The sequence below is a fragment of the Diorhabda carinulata genome, chromosome 8, assembly GCF_026250575.1.
Source record: "Diorhabda carinulata isolate Delta chromosome 8, icDioCari1.1, whole genome shotgun sequence".
Lineage (NCBI taxonomy): Eukaryota > Metazoa > Arthropoda > Insecta > Coleoptera > Chrysomelidae > Diorhabda > Diorhabda carinulata.
The window spans coordinates 14,420,594-14,446,488 of NC_079467.1; the positions used below are offsets into that span (position 1 = coordinate 14,420,594).

Below are 25,895 nucleotides of genomic sequence, written 5' to 3' on the forward strand. Positions count from 1 at the left end.
TCCGGAAAGTTTTTAAATTAGTAACTATTTTTTCAACGCACCATCTTTAAAGTACCTTGTATACATAAGAACATCGTTAAAAAAGTTCCATAAAGTTAACATTATGTTAAGCTTTTCATAAGCCAAAACAGTTTATTAGTGCAATTCGTCCACACCTTTATTGAAAAAAAATATCAACTCACGTTTGATTTTGACATGACAACACATGAACTGATTTGACTTTGATCAGTAATTCGATTTGTCTTAATTGAGTAGTGGCTTTCTATTATTATCGTTAAGATGGAAAGTGAAGATTTCGAGTTTGAAATATGTACTCCTGAAGAAATCACAAAAAAAGGAAATGTGGCAATAGTAAAGTAGTTGCAGGAAAACTAACTAAAAGAATATGACACTTCTATGAAATAGGGGAACTAGAATAATATTCACATCTTTACAGAACTACATGCTATTAGGTTATTTTGAAGAAAGGTCTAAAAAATTCAAGTCTTCTATACTATGGTTCAGCTATTCTAAACTAAAAGCAACCTCATATATATATGATAATGTAGATTAAGTAAAACAAACCTAAAAAATCTGATACATTCTCCAGAGATGAATTTAATATTTTAGACGACAAATATTTAATGTTTAATGTAATAGTTTGGACTATTCAATTAGTCTTTTTCACTCTATCTATTAATTCGTAAGTTACATTGATAATGGTAGTAGTTGGAGGTTGTCGAAGAGAAAAGTTGTATAAAATGAAAATTGTTGGGGAGTTTCTACTCATCACGATTCCAAAATCAAAAATGCATACAAGTCAGCGTTTTACAGCTATTGGAGAAACCAGTTCAAAAATGACTTTAATCCATTTATATCGAAAATATGTTAATCTGAGAAGGAAAAACGCAACCGGCAACTTCTTTTTATCATATAGAAATGTACAAAACAAGTATTTAGTATAAACATTTTTTCGGAAATTCCATTGTTTATTGGGAAATATTTAAGAATATACAGGTCATACATTGCGTGGTACTTCGGTATATCTTCTAGTTGATTGAGGTGGAGACATTTTTCAATTATAACAACATGGAGAATGAAAATCCACTGCTGTTACAGAAGGGTATGTGAGCAATTCTCACAAAAATGTGTTTCACGAATTTTGCAAGGAACTAAAAAAAGCAATTTTTTAAACCAACCATCATATGCGACTCAAGTGACCAATTTGACTATTACAAATATTCACCACTTAAACGAAGGTTTATCTGGATCGAAAATTCACATAAGTCAACCCAAAAAATACGTTTTCAATATTCATATCGCGAAGTGAAACAGAAATATATTATTTAGTTGTTAATTTTTTTTTAATTTCGTTGTCTACAATTAACTTTCGTTATTAATTGTAATATACCGAAGGAGTTTAATTAGAATATCCCAAATTTCCATTTGAATTTCATTTTTTTTGTATAGGGCTGAAAAAAAAGAATGTATGCAACATGTGCATAAAGTGACTTTTTCACCCATGGAATTTTCAACTTTTTCCATCCGTGAAAAACTTTATGCACTTGTTGCGTGAGTTACTATAATGTAAACAAATAAAAAACTAGGAATAGATTTTTTAATGTACAAATTTAGTTATAGGAATACTAGTTTATTGAGGAAAAAGAATCTCTTGCTAAAAATATTTTGGCAAGTCCTTTTTAGGAGATGAAGCTGGGATAAATTAATCTGGGATACTCGGTATAATTGAATAAAAGAGAATAAAAAAATTGCCATCTATAGAAGAAATAGGAATACACATAACTAAGAAAGAATACAAAGATATGAATACCAATATTATTTCTACAATTAATCACCCCAATAATTTTTTTTTTTAAACTTGACTGAAGATATAATATTAAAATTTAGGAAATTAATCGCAAAATGGGCATTCCTTCAATAATTGGGATACGTTATAAAGGTGAGATAATTAATTCTAACCTTATGTATTACGATTTATATATATTCTAAAAATTTAGTTTCATATAGTAAAAATATAACTTAAAAGTCCTGTTTAATTAAAAACACATCACAATTAATCTCGAAGTTTTCTATACAATCGACAGATTTGAAAATAAAAAAAAACCTGCATGATTTTAATTTTTCATTGAATAATATGAGAGTACAAAAGGATTTTTTTTCGAATCTATTGATTCTAGGAAAACTTTGAAAAATGTTTTTAAATATACAGACACTTTGAACTATATATTAATTTAGTTAAACTACATTTCGAAAAATATATTTGGTAATAAATATTAGAAGCTGCTAATTTTATCCTCTTAATGAAAAACTAATGTTGAAAAAATACCGGTAACAAGTCTTTCGCCATTATGCGACATTTAAATAATTTCTATTTTCAATATTCACTAAATTTAAAAAAAAAATTACAATCGATTTTACTGACTTTCTCTGAAGACATTTTAGGAAATTTTGTTATAGAATAGACAAATCATAATTTTAGACGCTCTGAATTTTTCCGCACGAATTTAGTAACACCCTGTACTTTTTTCAATTCTGAACGACTTATTCAATTATGTTGAAATAACAATTGATGGAAATATTCGTCATAAATAACTTCATTATTTTTGCTTTTTTGCTTAGTACAAATGAACTATTTCGCGAAATAATAAATAATTTGAATAAATAAGTTTCGCATACCTTCATATTAGTCCCACATTTTTAGGTATGATACCTAAAAGTCGAAACATGAGATGTTAACGTTTCAACACTGATTGATGAAAAAATTTCGTTCTATATATGGACGTTATATTTATGGTATAATATAAAAATTTTAAGAGACGTCACGTTAAATAAAATATATCTGAAATCAAATTACTTTATCTGATTGAGTAGGATTATATAAATAAATTAATGATTGAACATGTGATTATAGCTTAAGATATCTACACAAACAAAAAATATTCTGTCGAATACTCGCTTTATAATCTAAATAAAGGCAATGTGAAATTGCATTTATAGTAGTATAATATTGATATGATAATAATTCTAATAGAAATAACACCATATACAAATTAATTAATAAACATAAAGTAAAATAATTCCTAAACATATGACATAACTTGAGTGTCAAATGTGAACTGCTTAACATCAAGCATCAAAAGTATTTGTGAAAAAACTATCCATTTTAAAGAAGAATAAAGTGTTTATTCCAATTAATTATTATAGCTAAAGTAACTTTTTGTTATTGAAACAGAATATTAGGAACAAAAACTCATCCGTTTCAAGTGAGTTTCTGAGTTTGAAAGAGATTTGAGTACCAAAATTAAAATTAAAATTATGGCACGAGTTTGCGGAATCACTCTAAAACAAACTATCAGCGAAGCCAAGTGAAAAAAATAATGTTCTAAATTAATATAAAGTAAATATTATACACCGAGTATTTTCACTACCTTAATTTTTATTTTTTTGTGGTGTACCAATGCTATTGTTTATTACATTAGAGATGTTATTCGATTCTAAGATGAACTAGTTTTTCCTCGTACAAATCATTTCATTTTAAAGCGATAGGATAAAATGCTACAGAATTGGCTGAACTGGTCTATCCTGTGGGCAATAGAAGAAACTAAGAGCGTAATATGAATCGATAAACTCGTTTGGCCTACGATAAATGTAATTAGATGATATAAACTAGATGAAAGCTAAGCAAAATTATATATAGAAACAGTTGAAACTAAGTACTATTTTTAAAACATGAACGAAACTAATATTCTCAATATATCCGAGGATGTATGAATGATGGTGAATGGAACATATTTAATGTTTTCTTTAATGATAATATGTTTTTGTATAGAATATATTTCATAGTATCTTTCTGCAGAATCATATGAAACAGCAACCGTTGTTAAAACACCGGCCCTGGAAGCCATCGACCAGAAAATTCAAAACATTTCTTCTGACCAAAGTAAATCATCGAAATATCTAAATTAGTGTTCGCACACGTTGCATTAATCCGGTTTAATGGAAGCCTATCGTACGAACGAATATATTTCATAAACATCAAAAATAGGGTATATTTCAAAAGACCTCTTGTAATAGATATACCTGCTACCTTAACAAAGACGTCTAGATCGTTCTCGGTGTCAGATGACATTCACGATATCTTTCATTGCGATTCAAACTGTTATTTTTAAATTATCAGATTAATAAATGCTTCTTCTTCTTCTTCCTGCTGTGTATAGGCATCATTGCCTGTTTTTCTTCACGTCATTGCCTCTGCTCAGTCACCTGGGAGGTTGTCACTCCATCTTTTCCTAGGACTTCCAAGGCTTCTTTGTCCTGCTGGTGATTTGTCCCTTGATATTTTCACAATTCGTTCTTCCGTCATGCCGTCAATGTGCTCATTCCATTTTATCTTTCTATCCAGTACCCAGTCATTGATATTATCTATCCCGCATGTTCGTCTTATGTTTTCACTCCTATCTCTATCCATTAGTGTTCTTCCCGCTATTCTTCGAACTATTTTCATTTCTGTAGTCTCCAATATCCGTTTCGTTGTAGAGGTCTAAGGTCGGGTCTCTGCTGAATAGGATAATATAGGTCTGGTTGCGGTCTTGTGTATGCGACCTTTTGCTTCAGTTCGAATGTATTTATTTCGCCAGATTGTGTCATTCAGGTATGTTGCTGCTCTTGAGCTCTTGTAGCTTGGTTTCTTACTTCCGTCTCCACGTCCCCGTGTCCAGATATTTCGATTCCCAGATATTTAAATTTGATTTCCTAGATTAATAAATGCAACATACAAAAATTTAACATAAATAAGTTGACTGCTCAATAATACAATATGGAGAAACAAACATATTAGAATGGAAACTAAGACTAAAATTTACAAAGTTGTTATAAGACCAATAATGACATATACAGCAGAAACGCGGCCGGACACGTCCAAAACACAAAGAATGCTGGAAGCAGCTGAGATGAGAATTCTTAGGAGAATCACGGGGAACACACTGAGAAATCGAGTAAGTAGCGAGAAGATCAACGAGTGGTTATTGAATAGAAAAAAAGAATGGAACAATGATATAAGTAGAAACGATGGAGCGATAATATAACTTAACAGGTCAAATTGCCTATAGAAACGAAAGAAGAAGAAGAAGTTGACTGCTAGGGTATGTTTCTAAAACAGGAAGATCCTGAACTTTACACTGGCCATTTATTCCGTCGATCATCGGCAGTAATTCATGTAACCAAACTGTGATGAAACAAGGTCTGTAAAAAACAACCACTTTTGTACTTTTGACGACAACATAAATTTAAGATAAAACGAGGAAACAAATAACTCTTATAGTATTCTACTGGCGAATAATTGTTAAAACTCACTCATTGAATAATGACTCTACTATTTAAAATTGTTATACTTTATTGATTAATTCAAATTATTCATACTTCATTGAAATTTATAAAAAATATATTTTTATTTTACGTATATAATCTAAATATTATATTTTTCTTAGATTTGATTTCATTTAAAAAAATTTCTCATTGCATTTCCAAAAGACAAGTATTGAAAGGAAAGAACACCCTGCAACAAAATTTATGACGAAATGAAATAGATCTTCTTTAAGCAGTTTTTGACGCTGATTTCACAAATGCAAATCGTTTTTTTTTCTACCGGATGTGGTTAACTCATAAATCAATAATTTCTATCGTTAGAATTAAATTCTGGCGACTAAATAATCAGACACCCGCGACGCAGTGAGGTGATTAAGCGTGTATAACGCGTACAGCTTACATTTCGATTCTCGTGTGAAGTTAGGATTTACATATACAAAGTCGGCCCGTTACTTGTTTCCCTTATCTGTCAGCACCTTACTGACAAGCCGCAAATTCCTTTCGATTATGCAGACATCTTTTTTCGCAAGTTGCCGAAAATAAATACGAACAAATACAGTATACGGTAAGAAATTAATTCGTCACTTTATAGTCACCTCACTTCATTTCTTGTTCTTCTTCAGATAACTGTGAAAATAGTGTCAATACACAATGAGCGATTCGAAACGGTGTTTGAATAGTGTTGATGTGTTTTGTTATATTTGTGTAGCGAAACAAAGAAGTGACAATAATTGATATGTATTTTGCCTATTTCAACATAGTACTGGAAGATAAAGACAAATCATGGGGTCCCCACAGAGTGTGTCGCAGAAGGATTGCGACTTGGAAAGGCAGGGTAAAAAAAGCAAATGCCTTTTAGGATCCCTATGGTATGGCGAGAGCTGCAGAATCATGTAAACGATTGCTATATTTCTATAGTCAATACCAGTGAATACAGTTCTAAAAATAAAAAAAAAACATTCCTTCAGCAATACGACCTATGCCACATGGGCAATATCTACCGATTTCATCTCCACCTATTATTTTGATCGATGTTCGAGCTAAATCTGAGAATGAGGTCCAATCATCACAGAATAAATTTACTCTAGGAAGACGCAATGATCCACAGCTCTTTAGCTTAGCAGAATTAAATGATTCGATTTGAGATTTAAAAGAGGAATTTGAAGTTCTAGACCCGAAATTGAAATTAAGGAATCTTTTAGTCCCAGGTACTTCCTTTTCATTGTATTGCTATAGGAAATGAGATTCACTACCATTATTTGAGGAAAAAAATTCAATGGTGTTCTGTTATAATATTTCTGATCTAATGAAATATCACTTATGAAATGTCTGAGTGCAGACTTTTTATTGATTTCTCTCAAAGAAGTTTAAAAGGGGTTCTTCTGAATAATGGCAGTAAATAAGCCTATTTCACTCACTTGAAGGAAATATATGAAAATGTAGGAACCCTATTGGGCAGCATCGAATATGCGGAGCACCAATGGCTTATGTGTGATGATTTCAAAATTATATGCCTTCTGCTAGGTCAACAGCAGGGTTATACGAAAATGCCGTGCTTCTTATGTGAATGGGACACTAGAGCTGATGACGAATAAGAAAATAAAAATTGTGGCCTAAATGACAAAATTCTGAAACTGGTATGAAAAACATCTTGCATGAACCTTTAATTTGAAAATTTTGCTCCCACCGCTGCACATAAAACTTGGATTGATTAAGCAATTTGTGACCACTTCATCAAAAGAAAGCGCCTGCTACTAACTAGTATTTTTCAGCAAAATTTCCCAGCATTATCTCAGAAAAAATCAAGGCAGGAATGTTCGTTGATCCAAAAATCCGAATTTTGATGAAAAACGCAAATATTGAAAAAAGTATGAATGAGAAAAAAACTAGCATGGTTAAGCTTTGAAAGCGTTGTGCGCTGTTTTCTGGGCAATAATAAAGATCCTAAGTATAAAAATCTAGTAGGAACAATGTTACGCTATTGTGAATGCAACATTCCCACCTTGATTATTTCCCAAAGAATCTAATGCAGTGATGTCCAACTGGCGGCCATTCGTTGTGGCCCGCGAAATGTTTTACGGAGAGGTTTATATTTTCTTTATCTTTACATACCTTACAACATGGTTGAATATGGAGACTTCCTAATTAACAACCATGTAAGATGGCTGAGTGGAGGAAAGTGCATGGAACGATTTTTTGCCATAAGGAAGGAAATCCCTGCATTCCTCCATGAATACGTTTCATCGGATACAACTGAACTGGAAAGAAAGCTTAAGGATCCATAATTCTTAAGACAATTAGCTTTTTTAACAGATCTAACTAATCTAAAAAGCTCAGCGTGTTTAAACATGCTTTGGAAAAGAACAACCTAACATACTTCCCTAGTTGTCTGCAACTAGCATGAGAATTCAATCGTGAGGAAAATATTGCGATTTCATGCTGCATTTCACAAATTCAACAAGTTATTGATGAATTCAATACAAGATTTGAAGAAATCGAAAGTCTCAAAAGCAGTTTACTGCTTTATAATAATCCTTTTGGAGCAATCATAGAAGATCAACCACCCGACTTACAAATTGAGTTATGTGACCTTAAAGCTGCCATGTTCCTGATCACCAGACAAGAAAGGGGACCTGAATTTTTCAAATTACAGTATAAAGAGAAATTTCCAAATCTGCGAGATTTTGAACTGAACATTACATCAATGTACGGAAGCACATATACATGTGAAAGTGCCTTTTCCTCCATGAAGTACATTAAAAACCACAACAGAAGCATCCTCACCGATTCTTCCTTACGTCATCTCATGAGACTGTCTATAACTGAACTGGAGGTGGACATTTCCTCATTGGTGAATGAAGCCGATGGACCACAGTCTTCACATTAGATATAACTTTTTATTATTATTGCAATGTTTCTCTTAGCTCTCAAAAAAAATATGTATAAATTTTCCATTCATTTATAAAAACGTACTCCATGAGCAATAAAAGATATAATACTCTTTTTTTGTTCTAATTATTTTTATACCTTACATTATTTTGTTATTACTTTAACAAAATTATTATATCGCCCGTAACCACATCAAAGGTTTTAGTTTTAGCCCTTGGTGCCTTGCAAGTTGGACACCCCTGATCTAAGGGATTACAGTAAAGGAAAAGGTGAACGGTTCCACCAAGACATAAAAGAAATGGAAAAGTGACACCAAGGTAGGTAGAATAAAAATATGATATCTGACTACTGCTCGAATCTCAGGAGAGATTGCCAAGAGACCCAAGAGATGTGCAGGAAATCCAAAAAACAGTTCGAAAGCTAAAATAAAATACTTACGTTAGTCCATTATCTAATTTTACATACTTCAAAATGCTTTGATTTTTTTAAATTAATTATAAACGCATAAATTCGTTACTTATTCATTTTCATTCATAGGCGTCTGGGGACGTAGACTAATATTGAAAACAAAATTTGTATTGTTGATTTGGGAAAAAATATGTTTTTATTAAAAAAATACATATCATTGTGAAGTGAAATTTCAAAAAAAAATTAATTTGATTATTTTTTATCAATTTACTTCCCAGCTTTTCCACCTTTTTTATTCACTTTTAAATTCGTTCGTTGAAAATCTGATGACGTCCAATTTAATATTGATTGTTCACCCCATCTAAGTACCAGCAACGTATATACTGTAACTTAGACCTAATACCACTTCCTGAGGAAGAGTCTCCACTATAGGTGTAAAGGTGATATTTCTTCTCCATTGAATTCTATCTTTTGCTTTCTATTTAGCCCGCCTCTAGTTCAGTGTTTTTTTCCCGATTTTTTACTATTTGCCTCTTCCCTTCTTTTTGTTTGTTTCGGCTCACCTTAACTGTGTTCTCCGCCTTCATTTTCACGTCTCTTGTGTCCAAACCATCTCAACTATTGTTTCGAATTTTTACACTGCACTCCCCAAGTTCGCGTTCAATTATGCCATTCCTTATTTTATCGTGTCTTTTCACCTCCGCTGTTTTTCTCAGAATTTTAATTTCACATGTTGTTACATAAATGAGTATCGGTAGTAGTACTGATTCGTAGATTCTCGATTTGTACATTCTGTTATCTCTTTTTTATTGAAGAATACTCTGCGAAGGGCTACATATGTAGATATTTTCTTATTTACCGTATTGGCTACTTTTTCGTCAATTCTTCCATCTTATCCTAGATAAAAAGCCTGTTAACATTCTACTTCTTATATTTGCACAGTTATTTCTTCTGGTTTGTTCGATATTTTCATTATTTCTGTCGCAGCCCTTCTTTTGTGTCGACCGCATATATCACTAAAAGAAACAATAACAGGTTCAAAACGACTCCTTTTGAGTTACAAAACTACTTGTCGTTTTGCTGTTAACTAGTACCACATTCTCTGTTTTCTTACATCGATTGTTTACTAACTTTTCTGTTAATCATTATTTCCTAAATCCTAAATCAACTTCTGCAACATAAATTATATTGTCTGTATCTGTTATTTTTTCTGATACATGCCTCAAATTGATCACCAAATCTTTATCTAAATTACACATTCAAAGAGCTGGTATAAAGGACAGAGTAGCGATATCCCTCTATAGTTTTTGCCATCGCTAGAACTGCTACTATTGCTACACTCCCTCCAGTCCTTTAAACTTGTTAGTGTATTCTATATTAAGATAGAGAAATTAGATCGAAACGTTAATAATATTTTCTGACTGAAGAGACTGGACTAATCGGTATATCTGGAAGCGAATTGTTGACTTATTCATATACTTTTGAAAAAATTCAACAAAAATTAACAGATAATTTCCATAATTTTTTGAAACATAAACCTAGCAATTTCGAGATAACGATCAAACCGGTCTCATAAGTACTGCTTTTAGCTATTTATATCATGCCAATTTATCATTATGAGTGTTATTGTTACTAATGTGTGAACAATTCCATATTGTTTTGAGATATTTTTATGACTAGTCATATATTTCGTTTTTTTAACATTTTTGTTATTGTTAATCATTCTTTTATCATATATTTATAAGATCAGAACATCTTAACGAGGTTTAATGATTAAAAAAAATACCAATTCGCTTAGTTAACAACCACTGAACCATATTAACTAACAACGTAGCTGAGTTATCATTTTTTACACATGAAACCCGAATTCTAACAATACAGGAAAATACAGACTTAAAAGCTGTTTTTGAAGGAAAATGAAAAGAGAAAGTTCACTATGTTCTTTAGAAAACAAAATGAGCACAAAAATTTTAAAATTTGTTTGAATTTGCAGAAGATTTCGTACATCTACGTAAGTTTGTAAATCACTTTTCAGCAAATTCAAGTATTTAAGAAACAAACAAAGATATAAGCTTACAAACGAAAATGCTGAAATTTGTTAAGAATTGAAGTTAATTCAGAATCAGCGAATATCGACCAAAAATTGAAACATTGAACGATTCTGATCATTAATATCAAAAAGCCAGCGATAATTTATACCAGTAATGTATGCAGTCATTTCAGTGATCTCTTAACTGTGTTTTTTATGATAGCCCCCTCCACATTAAACTCAAACGTCAAAAATGTTTTCAACAAACTAACCGAAGATACTGGTCTAATCCGAATATCTAGAAGCGTATTGTTGGTTTATTTATATACTTTTGAAAAAGTTCAACAAATATTAACAGATAATTTTCATAATTTCGTAAAATATAAACCTAGCAATTTCGAGACAACGTTGGTTCTGGCCTCATAAGTACTGCTCCTAGCTATTTATAACATGCCAATTTATCATAATGAGTGTTATTATTACTAATATGTAAACAATTCCAGATTGTTTAGAGATATTTTTGATACTAGTCATATATTTTATTTTTTTTATATTTTTCATATGGTTAATCATTCCTTTATCATATATTTATAAGATGAGGAATATAGACTTAATAAAAATTAATGAACAAATATAATGTTAACTGAGTAAAAATTTCTGGAGCCGTTGATGATATTCATACTGAACACACTGTTTACACCACCACTACATCACAGTTACAATTACACTGTTTGACGCGCGTTTTGATAAACAAGTTATCGTCTTCAGAGACTGAAATTCCTTAAATACTAAACCATAGAGTAAGATGTAAGGAATTGGTCATTTGTCACTATTTAAGCTACTCTTACATTTAACAATTTCTATCTAACCAATTTATTATTGGATACATTTTTTAGCAATTTTACATTTTGTTTCATGATTATGACTGGCAGCGTGATCGGCAATATTCGATTTTCCGGTCTGTCCATATTTTAATTGAGCTATGTGCTCTTTGAACCGGACAATAACGGATCTTTTAGTCTGCCCAATATACTTCCCGTCACAATCGCTACAACTAATTTAATATATACCACTCTTTTCCAAATTTGGTATTTTATCATTAAATTTGATTTATAAACCAATTTAAAACCCACTCTGTTAAATATTCCTTACAATCCAATATAAACAGGATTGTAAGGTATCATATCAAATTTATCGAAACGCGTGTCAGACAGTACAATTGTGAGTGTTGGTGTATTGGTGGTGTAAACAGTATGTGTGGTCAGTAAGAACAAATAAAATGCATAGGAAAATCATTTTATTAATGTTCAAGTAATTACCAACTACATTAATGCACTTTTGTAATCGAAGCTTCTACATCTTGAAAACTTGAGGTTAGTCAATTTTGGGATACTCTTAAAAAATTGATGAATTGCTGCATCTATCTCATCAATCACACATGGTAATCTCAGGCGAATAAGGTGGATACAATGATTTACATTTATTGATTCAACATTAATCTTCGTGTAGCCACAGACGGTTCTCCTTTTGGAAAACGTTAAGCGTATATGGTACGCAAAGCTTTGATTTTTATTAAATTGTAATAGGGAAACTTCCGATGAGATGATATGAATTTTTTCGGTAACTGTTTTGTCCATAACTGATCCATTGTGGAGTTAGAGGGTAGATTCTAGTAGTTATCGGTCAGAAATTTTGCGAACTAGTTCGGGGAAGTGAGTTCAAAATATCAACATAACTTAAACTATTCCTCACAAAGAATATTAGGCTCTTAATTGAATGTCAAATCTTCTAGATTCTCTAATACATTCTGCTGGAGCATGAGACGCTATTTGGAAATACAGCTTAGTGCGTTCGACAATCGAATCTTTTACCCATATAATTCCTTGTTCGCAAACAAAGTGGTAACATCAAAACTGTAGAATATTTTGGTACTTAAACCATTATATACTAAGATTGTTTATTTATGCAGCAAATTTAATTAAAAGAATAAAATGAAATTAATAACATATGGAAACATAGAGAAGAAGTTGGAGAGATCGAATTGTAGTTTAATAAAAATTATGAGCGAAAAAATTTTATGCACATATTTTTTTAATACTTAGACTAAGCTAGTTTTTGTTGGATTTTCCTTTGAAAAAGTGATTTCAGATTTTGTTATGAATAATAAAAATATGGGCTTCTATAAATCACACAATTTCAAAAAAAAATTTTAATATATTGATTATAAGCTGAGATAATGAAAATAGAGTCCGCTAGGTACTGATAGAATATTATATGCGTCATGCTGGGAAAAGGAAACGAATCAACCACTAACTCAAAAGTCTTATAGTGTTCTGTCACTAGCGGATGTTATCTCGGCTTCTAATTATCGTATTCATTTTTTTAACCCTTTCACCATTATCGAAATTTATATATCCGAAGAGCATACGTTTTGTCAATTTCAGTGTTTTTTAAATATTCTGTAGAACATTCGCGAAATATAGCAATATCAGATACGAGCACGTAGCTGTTTTCTGACATTACCCAACGTATTCCCGGTCATTAAGTGCTTTGTAATTTTATAACGCAGACAAGTGATATTTGATAAAACGATCTTGAATGGTGCTCAAATATCGAGGGATCTGAGAAAATATTAGGTGAGTAAATTAAAACAATTTTTTGTATCAGCGAACTTCATGTTTTGTACTGTCTCATGTTTATAGAAATATTTGTCCCACCCGTTTTCTCCATTGGGACTTATATTACCTATCGTATGTGAAATCATAACGTATGAATATAATTTTTTCAGAATAAATCAACATAAACCTACTCTGCGATAAAAAGACCCGAAAAAGATTGCTAATAATATTAGTTATTTATCAGAAGAATGGAAGAAGGAAGATCTATTCCATTGTTTTGTTGAAACTAGTTATTGTCCTCCAGATCATGAAGATATTGTAGTCGAAGGAAGTGAATCGGATTCAGAAGAGGTTGTAGGAAAAAAAGGTGGAGGAGAAACAGAACATATTTCTCCCTCAGCTCAAACATCTACAGCTTCTTTCAGTTCCAGAATACAAATTACTATTGGGATTAAGCGTTCACTCCTTCTTGATTTAGACATATCTGCAACTGAATTAGACGAATTATTCCTAGAAGATATTCTCTAGAAGCTTGTTTATTCATATTGATTATTTTACCAGCAAACGCCTGCACATGAGTTAAGCTGATTCTTGGGTGTACCCTAGTGATGTGTTATAACTGATTACCAGAATTTAATGATTACTGGTCATCTAATGAATCTCTGGCCAACAGTGTTATGAAAAAGGCATTAAGTAGAGGCCAATGTACTTAGATTCTATAACAAATATATTACGCAGATCTAGAAAAGACCGATGATTGTTCAAAAACATACTATTCAGATGATGTTGTTGGCTGCTTGAACGTGCGAGAATCAATTGATGAAACTATTATCAACTTCAAAGGTCGTTCAAACCTGGAGCAGTATCTCTCTTTGAAATCAAACTTTGGCAGCCATGCTATGCAAAAACTGAATACGTATGTGATTGGCAAATTCATTAAGGCGAAGAACTTGGCAAGGTGATACACTTTTTGTATTTGCTTCCATCGCTTTTTCATGAGTATGAATTGATTAATCGTAAATCTACCTTTTGCTTGTGTCGGAGCGTATATAGAGGATCGAAAGAACTCGTTTTTCTAACACAAATATGCCTCCAGGCAATACAGAGTTTTTGGTTAGTGATGAAGGTATTATTGCACGCATAAGGCTAGATTCCAAGGAGGTTCTATCCTTGTGTAACTGTCATTTAAATACAATAGATATTGTGAAAAGAGCTCTGAGAAATTCACCATAAGAGAATATAGCTCATATCATTCCTTGTATCATTGGACGAACAGATGATAGATAAAGGCAGTGAAAAGGTTACCGTAAAGGACCAAAAGCCAAAAACTTAGGTCCGTCAAGAAGATTCCACCAGTATTCCAAAAATAAGGTAGAAAAGCGTATAGTTTGTAATTTTTTCGCCCGGGAAAACCGGATGGAATTTTCATATCCGACCTGAATAGAGTACCAGAAATGCCGTTTGGTGATGTACTAATTACGGGCTCCCCGCTTCCTATCTCAAACGTCGTGTACCTTATCGATGCTGTTTAATGTAGCCAGCTCCCCGACTATTATTTTAGTTGGAACATCTATACAGGGTGTTTCTGAATAGCACTCCAATCTCTCGGGAAATTATTCTATAGGTAAATATAAGGAAAAAAGTTGGTAGAACAAAACTTCCAAAAACCAATATTGGGTCTGAAATTGTCATGCAAATTTGTTTGGTCTATACGTATTTTGACCTGAAAACTTAATTAAAATAGGTCTCAGATCTGTAACTTTAATAGGTTTTACGTTAACCGACGTAAAATATAAGAAACTCAACTCCAAAATCCACTTTTTTACGTTTGGAGTAAAATAACTCCGTTGAATGCCTAATAAATGCATTAAACTTTCAAATAAAACTTACAGATAATTTAATTCTAAAGAGAACGATGCGATGTTTACAACCTCAATGAAAAGTGTATGCAAGTGAAAATATCTTTATTTCACTGAATTAAAATCAAAACAAAAATGATGTAGGCAAATGTTACGTTCTGATAATATTGAGAAAATTATATATTAGACTGATCAACATTTTTTCAAGGGTAAATAAAGTAAAGTAAATAATTAGAAGCACTGAATGCAATAATAAGTTGCAAAAAAACTAGGAAAGTCGAAGCTACATCTATACAAAACAATAATAACAGTGAGTTACGGAGGCGAAATGTGGAATAAGGCAGAGGTAGATAAACTAAAAAATCAACAAGAAAACTGAACAAGTTATTAGCAATAATGTTCATTCTTTTCAAATTAACGATTGTATATCGTCAGTCGACAAGGCTCGAGCAATGGTAAATGATGAAGATAATTTACCAGTAATAGGAAGTATGAAACTATCGAAAATTTCAAATGAATTGAATTTTTTTGGAAGAAGCAGGATTGTTTATCAGCACTGGTGGAAAAAGGAAAAATAGTTTTTTGATGGCAGATATATTTCAGGGAAACACGAAAACTGAGAACATGTGCAATTCGAATAATCTATTTAGATGAAACATGATGAAATTACTGAAAATAGTCTGACAAGACAAATCGGTTGAAATGTAGTAGTTTTATTACGATGATTAATTAACTGGTTTGAAACCTATAATTGGGAAAAGTTGAAAAGTTTGTACCTATTGGTTGAAAATGTGCCTAAATTTCTCTCTAAGTTTTAACACGACGAAATGAATACTGATGGTTTCTATTTGCATAAAATTCTGTATCTAATCATGGGTGAAGAGCGTTGCTCTAGGTTTAAGGAATATTTTCCCATGGATAACTGAAACAAACAACGCATAGAAGGTGGCTTAATTGGGAATTACTACTAACTATGGTATGTGTTTCCAAGTTGGTGGCGTTCTACAATTGCTACATAGTTATTTGTATGCCAAAGGCTGAAAGTGCTACTTTGTTGGACGAGTCTGAAAACAGCTAAACAGCAACAGACGAGCCCAACAAAGTAGTATTGCAGCCACGGCGTACACAAACATTTTTTAGACGACGCATAAGATCCAAACATTTTTAATTACACTAAGGAGTAACTTTTCATCACTGATGTTTTCTTTTTCATCATTATTCTTTGTTATTCATTAATTTGAACAAAACTTCTGATAAACAAATGATTTCAGAAAATTAAAAATTTAAGGTTACGCAAAATCATAGAAGTGAAACTGTCAACTGTCAACATTGAAGTGGTTAGAGTCACATTTAAGGAAGTTAAAGTTGTCTACTCCAGAGCATCCCGAAAGTGTTTTGCAGTACGGAACGCAAATTTCGGTATGTAACGAACAACTTTCAGATGGCGTCGTCTAAGAATATTATTGTGAATTGAATGAGATGAAGCTAATTTGAGCACAAATTAAAAATATGTGGCTTGTCACATTATAACATTTGAAGTGATATTTGACAACTTTTTTACAATCATATAATTCAAAAATACAATGACAATAATTCGTATAACGCGTAATTGAAGAGGAACAAACATGTTAGAACTTGACAATGGTAGAGGAAACTATAAAATTACTTTTTGAAATTGATGATGATCATCAAGAGAAGATGACCTCGACTATTTATAAATATAAATATGTTGTTTCATTTCATATACACGTTTCTAATAGGTATACAGAGTTAGTTAAAAGTAGGTATAACATATCTGCGTTTAGCGGTATCTACAAAAATTACAGAAATGATAGTTTGACTACTTCCAAGGCTGTACTCTAACTAACTCATTGAAAATGGCATATACAACCAAAATAAAATAAAACGAGTTATATTTTACCGTATTTAACAAAAAGACAGATGTTTTTCTGGTAAAAATGCAAATTTTCGAAGTGTTTAGCACTGAAGCGCAGTTGCCGCGTTTGCTCTAAGCATAATGAACCTACGGCGTTTCTACTAAGTAAGCATCACTTCTTATTCTGATCAAAATGATGAACAGATTCATGTTCGTAGTGGTAGGTGTTTGTTTATGAAAAATATGTCAAAAATGGTAAAGTTAATTCTGGTATTAGCTAAAAATGTGAGAATAGAAGAACAGTTTACAGAAACCGATATATTAATTGAAAAAAAAAAAGATATATAATATGTAATGGCGTCAGTAGCAGTGGAGATTTGGTCCTCAACCAAATTATTTCAATAACAGTTATTGACGTGAATTGGTTAAGACTTCTAAATGTTCTTGATTTTAGGTCTCTTCTGTTTTAAAATTAGTTTTCTTAATAATATTTTACAGATATATGAAAATTATAAAAGAAAAAACTAATTTTAAAACAGAAGAGATCTTAAATCAAGAACATTTAGAAACATAAAAATATCAAAAGGTCTGATGAAAGTTTCTATCTTCTATCATAAGATGAAGCTATTAATATAAAGGCAAAGTGAGACGTATGATTTTCAAGACTTAGATACGATATTATAAGCATAGATAGAAGGAACATTAACTTCCAATATTTTCATGGTTGGAAATAATATGCCTTTAAACCAAATCAATGAAACTTATCTGAGAGATATTGTGCAGATAATTGCCGGACTATAAGAACATTATCTCCATCTTCAAGCATTTCATCGCTTAAAAACCGCTACTTGCAGATACATCCTGATTGACTCTGTCCATTGTATTCAAACTAAAGTGGTTGTAGTCCAGACCAGACCATTTTCTGTTACATCTTTTGATAAATTTTCCGCTTAAGATTGAATATACAATAAGCCAAAAGACCTTTATTGAGGATGTGGCTGTACTTAATAGTTATGAAATAAAAATTGTAATTGACGTTGAAGAAATCTCTTTGCAAAGTCAACTTTTTTCAAAAAAAAAAACGGAAAACAGGAAAAATTTGCTGTGATACATTTCAATCCGATTTATACAAAAAGATAAGAAAACATCTTTCACAGAGTAGACTTGATAATGATCTATAAATCCAACAATAGATTGAAACAATTGTTGGGAAATCCCAAAGGGAATCTCATCATTGTGTCAAGAAGTATGTTGGACAAACTAAGAAGTCTATTAATGTCGTTTAAAGAGCATTTAGTTTATTTAAAATATGTACAGACAGAGTAATGCCAAGCACGAAATAAATATATATGTGGAATTATTGATAAATGTATCCACCAATAAACTGTTCTGAAAATATTGAGATTGTTAAATGTAAGAATAATTTTAATAATTTATTAATTAAGGACCGAATGTGAAATTTCCCGTCGAAGTGACATTTCTGACTGGTAGGTCAAGTTAATAATTTTTAGTTCAACTTTAGTCTCTAGTGTAGTGTAAATAATATAATCAAAATGAATATTAGTATATATACGTAGTGCAATATGAAGTTGATATAGAAGAAGACGGAAATAAATAGGAAAATTAAAAGTACCAACAAAGTATATTATGTTCTTGCCAATGGATTCATAAATAAGAGAAAAGTGTTAAGAAAAACCAACATAGAAGTATTTCGAACTATGTTCAGGTCCATACTAACATATGGTTGCGAATCATGGGTGCTAAAGGAGCAATAAAAAAGTAAAATACAAACTACAGAGATAAAATATTTGAGAAAAATAAAAGGAGTAAAAATAAGTTTGGCTGATAAATCTATCCAACTATCTGATCTTGATATTAAATGCTTAGTTATTCAAAAAGCGAAAACTGCATTAAAAGAAAATAATTATTCGGAAAAAAAGATGAACAACATATTCAAGAAAAGGATAAACATATTACTATAATCAATCAATAAAACATTTCTCCTTATCATATGTACAAAGACTTTTCCAAAAACTATCGAATTATTCCAATAATTTTGATATTACTATGTCATAAAGAATTATGGAAATATTTTAATAAACTAAAATCTAAAACATCCAAAAAAAAGGTATATTATATATAAAGTACCTTGAACTGATTTTGACGCTGTCTACATAGGACAGACATCACAGTATTTAGAAAAGAGACTAAAAAGTGATCAAAACGATAAAAAAATAAAGCTGCATTAACGAACCAAGAAAAATACGAAAAATATAAGTTCAATAAGATTCAAAAATTCTTGGAACGGAATCTAATACACGAAAAAGAGATTATTTAGAAATAATTCATATTCATAAGAATGAGACAGCTATATATGATAAGAAAGACCTAAATAATTAAAGTAAAATCCATAGCTCTATTTTGTAAATTCTAATACAACTACAAATAATTTTATTGCTGGCTGCTACATATTTTTGAGATGTAAAAACTAAGAAAAATTATTTTTTGGTATTCATGATGTAGGTGATCTATTGATCAATATACTAAACAACTAATTTAAATTAGAACTGACCTAAAATTGAGACGATAAACATTTCAAAAGGTTAAAGAAATAAGAAAATAAAGAAATTCGTATATTTATATATGAATATAGTTCCAGAAATTCCAACCCAGTCATAAAAAATAGAAAAAAATATTCAATACAATAAAAAAACATAATTGCATAAATATGGCATCACAATATATGTTTTCAGTTCAGTTCATTACTTTTATATCTCGTAATAATAAAGCATTTGAGCGTTTTTTTGTATCTCGCAAGTGTTATATAATTTAGTTCTCAAGTAAAACTTCTCTATTTCATGTTCTTCTTCATAATGGATGTATAATATTTTTGCAAATTTCTGGTTTTAAAGAAATGTGTTGGGGACTTTATAATGTATATCTATTTAAATTTTGTCTTAAGTTTACTGCAAGTAATGTATTTGTCGGATATCTAATATTTGATAAATAATATTTCTGTCGTATTTGTTCAGTAGTAATTTAAAAAATTTTCAATTTCAAAAAATTGTTTTACATCCTCATTCAATGAGTTCATAACTGATTCCACCAAATTCTGATAAACTTAAATACTTGGATATTGTCAAATTGTACATGGTTTACTCTTTGAACATTATTTATCACAAAATTCATTTCTTTATTTCTTCAAATGATTATAAATATTTTTAGGATTCAAGTTAAAATAATAGAATAAAAATATTAACAGTTTGTTGCTGAATTTTTTATTATCATTTGAAATATTTTTCTTTCCTTAGCGATGCTACAATACGTATAAAATGAATTATTTGTATTTATATCTAGAAAATTCATAAACTGATATAAGATGCAAGGTACGTCATTGAAAAAATCTATCATTGCAGTCACTTTACATTTTCGTCACCACTCAGTATGTTTTGATGAAAAAATATTTATCATCTATGCCATACCTGTTATAATCTTGTTTCCATTTTGTTTTGTTTGTGAGATATTCAATTTTTCCATATTTTAAACTAGCCCTATAAAATATAATACTTAAATGTTCAAATATAATTCACACTGTTAATAATATCAATAGAGCATCTTAATAGACGTGAAAGTGGCAAAGAGAGGCATTTCGACAAAAGATACTAGGATAGTTGAAACATTAAATAAAACAGGCATCGACAATAGAGAAGAAAAAAACACGGAAAGCAAATCCAATAGGAACGAACAAAAAATGATGAAGCTCAAAATAAATATACTCCACAAGCAACGGGAACAATCCTAAATGGTCAACAATGGACGAATTTTTAGGAAAACTTACAATAATAGTCATAAACTTTGAAAATGTTATTAAGGGAATATCACTTATTCGAATGTGTTTGCATTTTTCATTTTAAAAATTTCAAATAATCTAACGGCTGAAAATTATAGATTTTTATTTTATTTTCAACTGTATCAAAATGAATGACATGTCTCATTTCAAACATAGTAAGTTGGACATATAAAACTTCTACCAGTATATTCTATAAAATTTTTCTTTATGATTCGACATCACTTTCGATAAAAATCTCCAAGATTAGAGTATCGTGGTTTTCTGCAAGTCTTCGCGTCAAGCATCATAAGCAATTACGTAAAGGTGAGAATATTAACAGGAAGATTCAGTTGAATATGATTAAATACGTTTCGTTAAAATGGTGATAAAGGAACTAAACACCTCAGAATTTGAACTAATCTTAGTTCGAAATATTTTTTTTACGGAATGAAAAACTAATCATCGCAAATTGAGGAATAGGAAGTAAGATATCAGTTGTTTTCAAAAAAGAAGAAACTTTTTACGTTGTAGTCGTACTTACTGGAAAAAATTCCAATCTACAATAATTATTTCTGTATTATATTTTTTGAAGTTTTGTGAATTACTAAATTTCAATCGATTCTTATATTTTCAAATAATTTGGAGAATTTTTATTTTTAGAGTGAATATTAAGACTCACCTTTTTCGCCGTTGGTCGCAAAGAATGATGTACATTTATTGGAGCACATATTTCCACAAAATTCAAATATACCTAATTTATAACTGAAATAACTAACGCAAACAACAGTGATATTCATAATAAATCATTACAGCACCAATTGTTTTTTTTTTTATTTCTTGCAACACAACACAATCAAAATTCAGTCTGTGAAAAGTTAGTAGATAATATTCACCAAAATTGAAAGTTTCGCGGGTTAAATCACAGAACCGCAAAACATAAATAGTAAAAAGGCACGTGCTTGTTTACCCACATAAGCACATACAAACACTCACGCCTAACTTCACTACGTCGGTATTGATAAAGATGATTATCAGTTGAATAAAAAAGAGGCAGAAGCAGATAGATCCAGATAGTAGGCGCGAGAATTAGGTGACCACCTCCGCGGTATACGGATCAACGAATGCTGTGACTCGCGAACAGGTGAAAAACAAAACGTGAGCGCAGTCGCTGGGTTATACCTGTGTTGTTGTGTATTCTTCATATGTCATGGAGTCGCGAGGTCATTGTTTACTTATTAGACTTTGACATAGACGATTATGAATTGAGAAAGACTATCGGTTTATAGCGGTCAAGTTTGATTTTATTTGATGGTCACGGTCAATGCTTACATGGGATGGTACTCAAAATATCTATTATTCATCTTTGTAATTGTTTGTATCATTCATGACGACTCCAAATAAAATGCACGGATAATCATATATTTTGCATTGCAAATGATTGAGATAAAAACAAGGTTCAGTGAAAAATTATACGAGCGAAGTGCACAAATTATTCTGATAATTGATACGTTAATTTAAAACGAATACATATTAATATACTGTCCCATTATTGTAATAAATTTTCTTATAAGCGCAGACGATTCCCCGCAACAATTCGTGTCCTTTGTGATAAGTGACAACAAATTCAGTTCATGTCAATATTTCAGAGGTTTTGCAAGCAATACGAGTTACATCTAAATACATCACATTGGTTTAATTCACACTGATATATTTTTTTTTTGATTTCTGTTTTTTCTAAGAAATTGCTTGGTTACAGTTGCTGCTCCCTCGGTTCAATTATTGCTAATACTAGTTTGAATCCATGGCCTCGTCACCGAGCTACAGGTGATGTTGTTTGGGATATTTTTATGTTTTTTTGATTTTCTTTAGTTGTAACGTAAACTCGTAGCCATAAATAATGCGCCACCCTTTATTTCAATACCAAAACCTAAAATGTTAATCTTTTGGGTTTCTTTTTTTTTCTATCACAAAAAGTTAGAGTATCTTAAATGTTAGCAATAAAATGTAGCAAAATTTTTTTATCAGCAAATAGCTGTTTTTGTGGTTTCTTAAAATTTTAATTTCATGGATATTTTAATGTTTCTTTCATTCTATTATTGTACCAACTTGTGGACAGCAGTAATTTAAGCCAATCAAGGTGTGGTAAAGTTGAGACTAGTTAAACAAAAAATGAATAGAGCTAGGCAGTTAAGTGAACCCGAAGCTGAAAGAATAGCCGAGTTAGTTGGACAGGGACAAAGTTATCGTGAAGTGGCAAATCTGTTTAGAGTACACCACACAACTATTGGATGGAAATATTTCGAGAGACCGGTTCACATTCTAGGAGGCCTGGACAAGGACGTCCTTCAGTTTTAACTCCTCGAGATGACCATTTTTTGCAATTAAATTCATTAAAAAATCGGTCAATGACAAGTGTCGAGCTCAACAGCCTTTTACCAGAAGTCAGAAATGGAAATATTTCTGATAGATCAATAAGACGACACCTTCAGAAGAGCTCTCCAGGCACCTTTGCTAATCAGGCAGCATCGTCCTGCTAGACTAAGATTTGCAAGACAACATTTAGATTGGAATTGGAATTGTAATAAAAGATGGCGAGGAGAGAGATTTGCGCAGTCTTGTAATCATTCCTAGGAAGCCGTTCCAAGGAGGGTCTATCATGCTTTAGGGAGAAATTTGTTTTGATGCCCGTACAGAATTAGTGTCTCTTCCTAGATCAGCCCTTAACGCAGCATGATACAGATCTGACATTCTTGAAAATTTTCGTTTAATGTACGATAATGCCAGACCACACGTTGCGGCATATGTTCTGAATTACTTTAATGAAGTAGGAATTCATACCCTGGACTGGCCACCAAGAAGTCCAGATATGAATCCTATCGAGCATGTCTAAGACATTTTAAAACGCCGCATCCGTCGTCGAAATCCATCTCCTCAAAATTTAAATGAGCTTGAGCAAGCTGCATTAGAGGAATGGTAGAACATACCTCAAGGAGTGATATATCACCTAATTGAAAGCATGCCCAGGAGAATGTTAGCAACAATTACATCCAGAGGCCGAAATACACGCTACTAGCGTTTTAAAAAAAGGAACATTATTGTTTAGAATGCAAGTTTTATTTTTAAGAAAATTTGATTTCATTGCAATGTTTTAAGTTTATTTTTTTACTGATTAAAAATCACTCAAAATTACCACATTTCTTATTACGTCAAAATGATTGAAAAAAAATTAAGCAATAGCTATATTAATTTAAATTTATTAAACAAAAAAATATTCTTAGAAAACGTGGTGGTGAGTTATTTTTGACTAATAGTGTAGTTTACTCGAATAAAAAAGAGCTTTCTGTTGTTCAAAGTTCATTGAAAGTGATGAAATGAATAATTTTACTTTGACATGATTTTCGTTGGAACAAAAGAAATGTTAATGCCTTCATTATTCCAGTATTCCATCCTGTGGCAGTGATAACAGCTTGCAAACGACGAGGCATGTTTTGAATCAGATTCTGGATCTCATTCTGTGGAAGACTATTCCATTCCCGCATCACTATGTAGCATGTTCAGTGGGATTTAGATCAGGACTGAGAGCAGGCCAAACGAATTGCGTGATTTGAACCTCGTTAAGATATTCGGTAACTATCCCAGCAGTGTGGAGTTGTGCATTACCATGTATAAAGGTTGCGTCGTTTCCAAGAATAACCATGGATGTATAACATGGTCTGTCAGGTACCTATTGTCAGTCAATGTCTCATTTTCCCTAACCATAACGGATCCTCCACCAAATGTAGTCGCTCGACAGTACACGCTTGAGCATTCTTGAGCAGAATCGCGATTAATCGGAAAACAATTCGCGACTCAAATCCGCTATTGTCCAAGCAAGATGTTCTCGTGAAAAAATGGCAACCTGGCAACCCGATGTTCACTGAAAAGAGGCGATTCAGTAGCTTTGGATCGAGAGGATAATCCTGCAGCATGAAGTCGCCTCCTAACCTTACTTTTTACAGATGATGTCTAACGGAACTATAACGTTTCTACTATAGTGAAAAATGACAGAAAGAGTTTCTTGAAACAGAGCAGTTAAGTCAATATGAACGACCCGTGAGTCTAATACGTGTTTCGTACTATTGAATTAGGCTAAAGCAAAAAATACCCTGTTCAGCCTCTAGACTACTAGACGGTCATTTTTACTAGACCCAAGAGGAAACTTCTCTAATAGTAACGGTGTAGCAACAATTTAAGTTTTTCCATTATATGAAATCCATATCAGTGTTACAGGTTTTCTGCCAAATGGCCAACCAGTTTCCTTTTCTTTCATTAAGCCACTGCAGCAGAGCAATTTTCATATCAGGGCCATCTCAGAAATAAAAGAACATTTAAAGCAATGGATTCCCACGTATTCATTCAACGAACCAAAAAAATTCAGAGATCAAGAGCATAACAGTGGCTAAGGTATTTTGTAACGAAAAAAGAAAAATGTTTCTTAAATGAAGTACGATCGCATAGTGCCAACGTTTCGAATGAAAGGTATTTTTTTTCACAAACCTATTGGTTTTAAGAAAAAACGTTATGATAGAGAAATATTTTATATAAACAATATTTTTAATATAAAAAAACTTGATAAAATTCGATTGGTTAGGACATGCAATTGTATGGAATTTGTAAAATTTCTAATTTCTATCTACAAAAGAAAAAAGTAAAACCCAGTTTTTTTCACCAATATGTAGAAGAGATATCTCTGAAAAGAGTATGCTAAGGAACTTTGGTTATAGCAACGACCTATCCTCATTTTATTCAGAAAATGACCCTTGTTGCGTGAATTTAGAAACGCCCCGTATATTCTAATTAATAAGAAATACATTTAAATCCCTTCTCATAAAAAATATAAAGATTTTCTGTTCATATTGTCATATTTCATGGGATATTCAGGAAATGATGAATAATATTCAAAATTAAGTTAATATATGAAAGAGAATCAACAATAAGTTAAGATGATTCATATTTATATTTAAATTTATAATAAAGAACTATA

General features: G+C 31.4%; 1 protein-coding gene across 2 annotated transcripts in view; it reads right to left on the minus strand.

Moving 5' to 3' along the window:
• The window catches only part of LOC130897396 (uncharacterized), a 650,875-nt gene that overhangs the window by 474,120 nt on the left and 150,860 nt on the right, over positions 1-25,895 (minus strand). Inside the window, exon 1 of one of the 2 annotated variants that reach the window (XM_057806228.1) lies at positions 21,552-22,061. The exons of the other annotated variant lie outside the window; for it this stretch is intronic. Within the exon in view, the coding sequence (XP_057662211.1) occupies positions 21,552-21,669 (118 nt within the window). The 5' untranslated portion in view covers positions 21,670-22,061. Of the gene's footprint in view, positions 1-21,551; positions 22,062-25,895 lie in introns of those variants that run through there. 2 annotated transcript variants of the gene reach the window in all.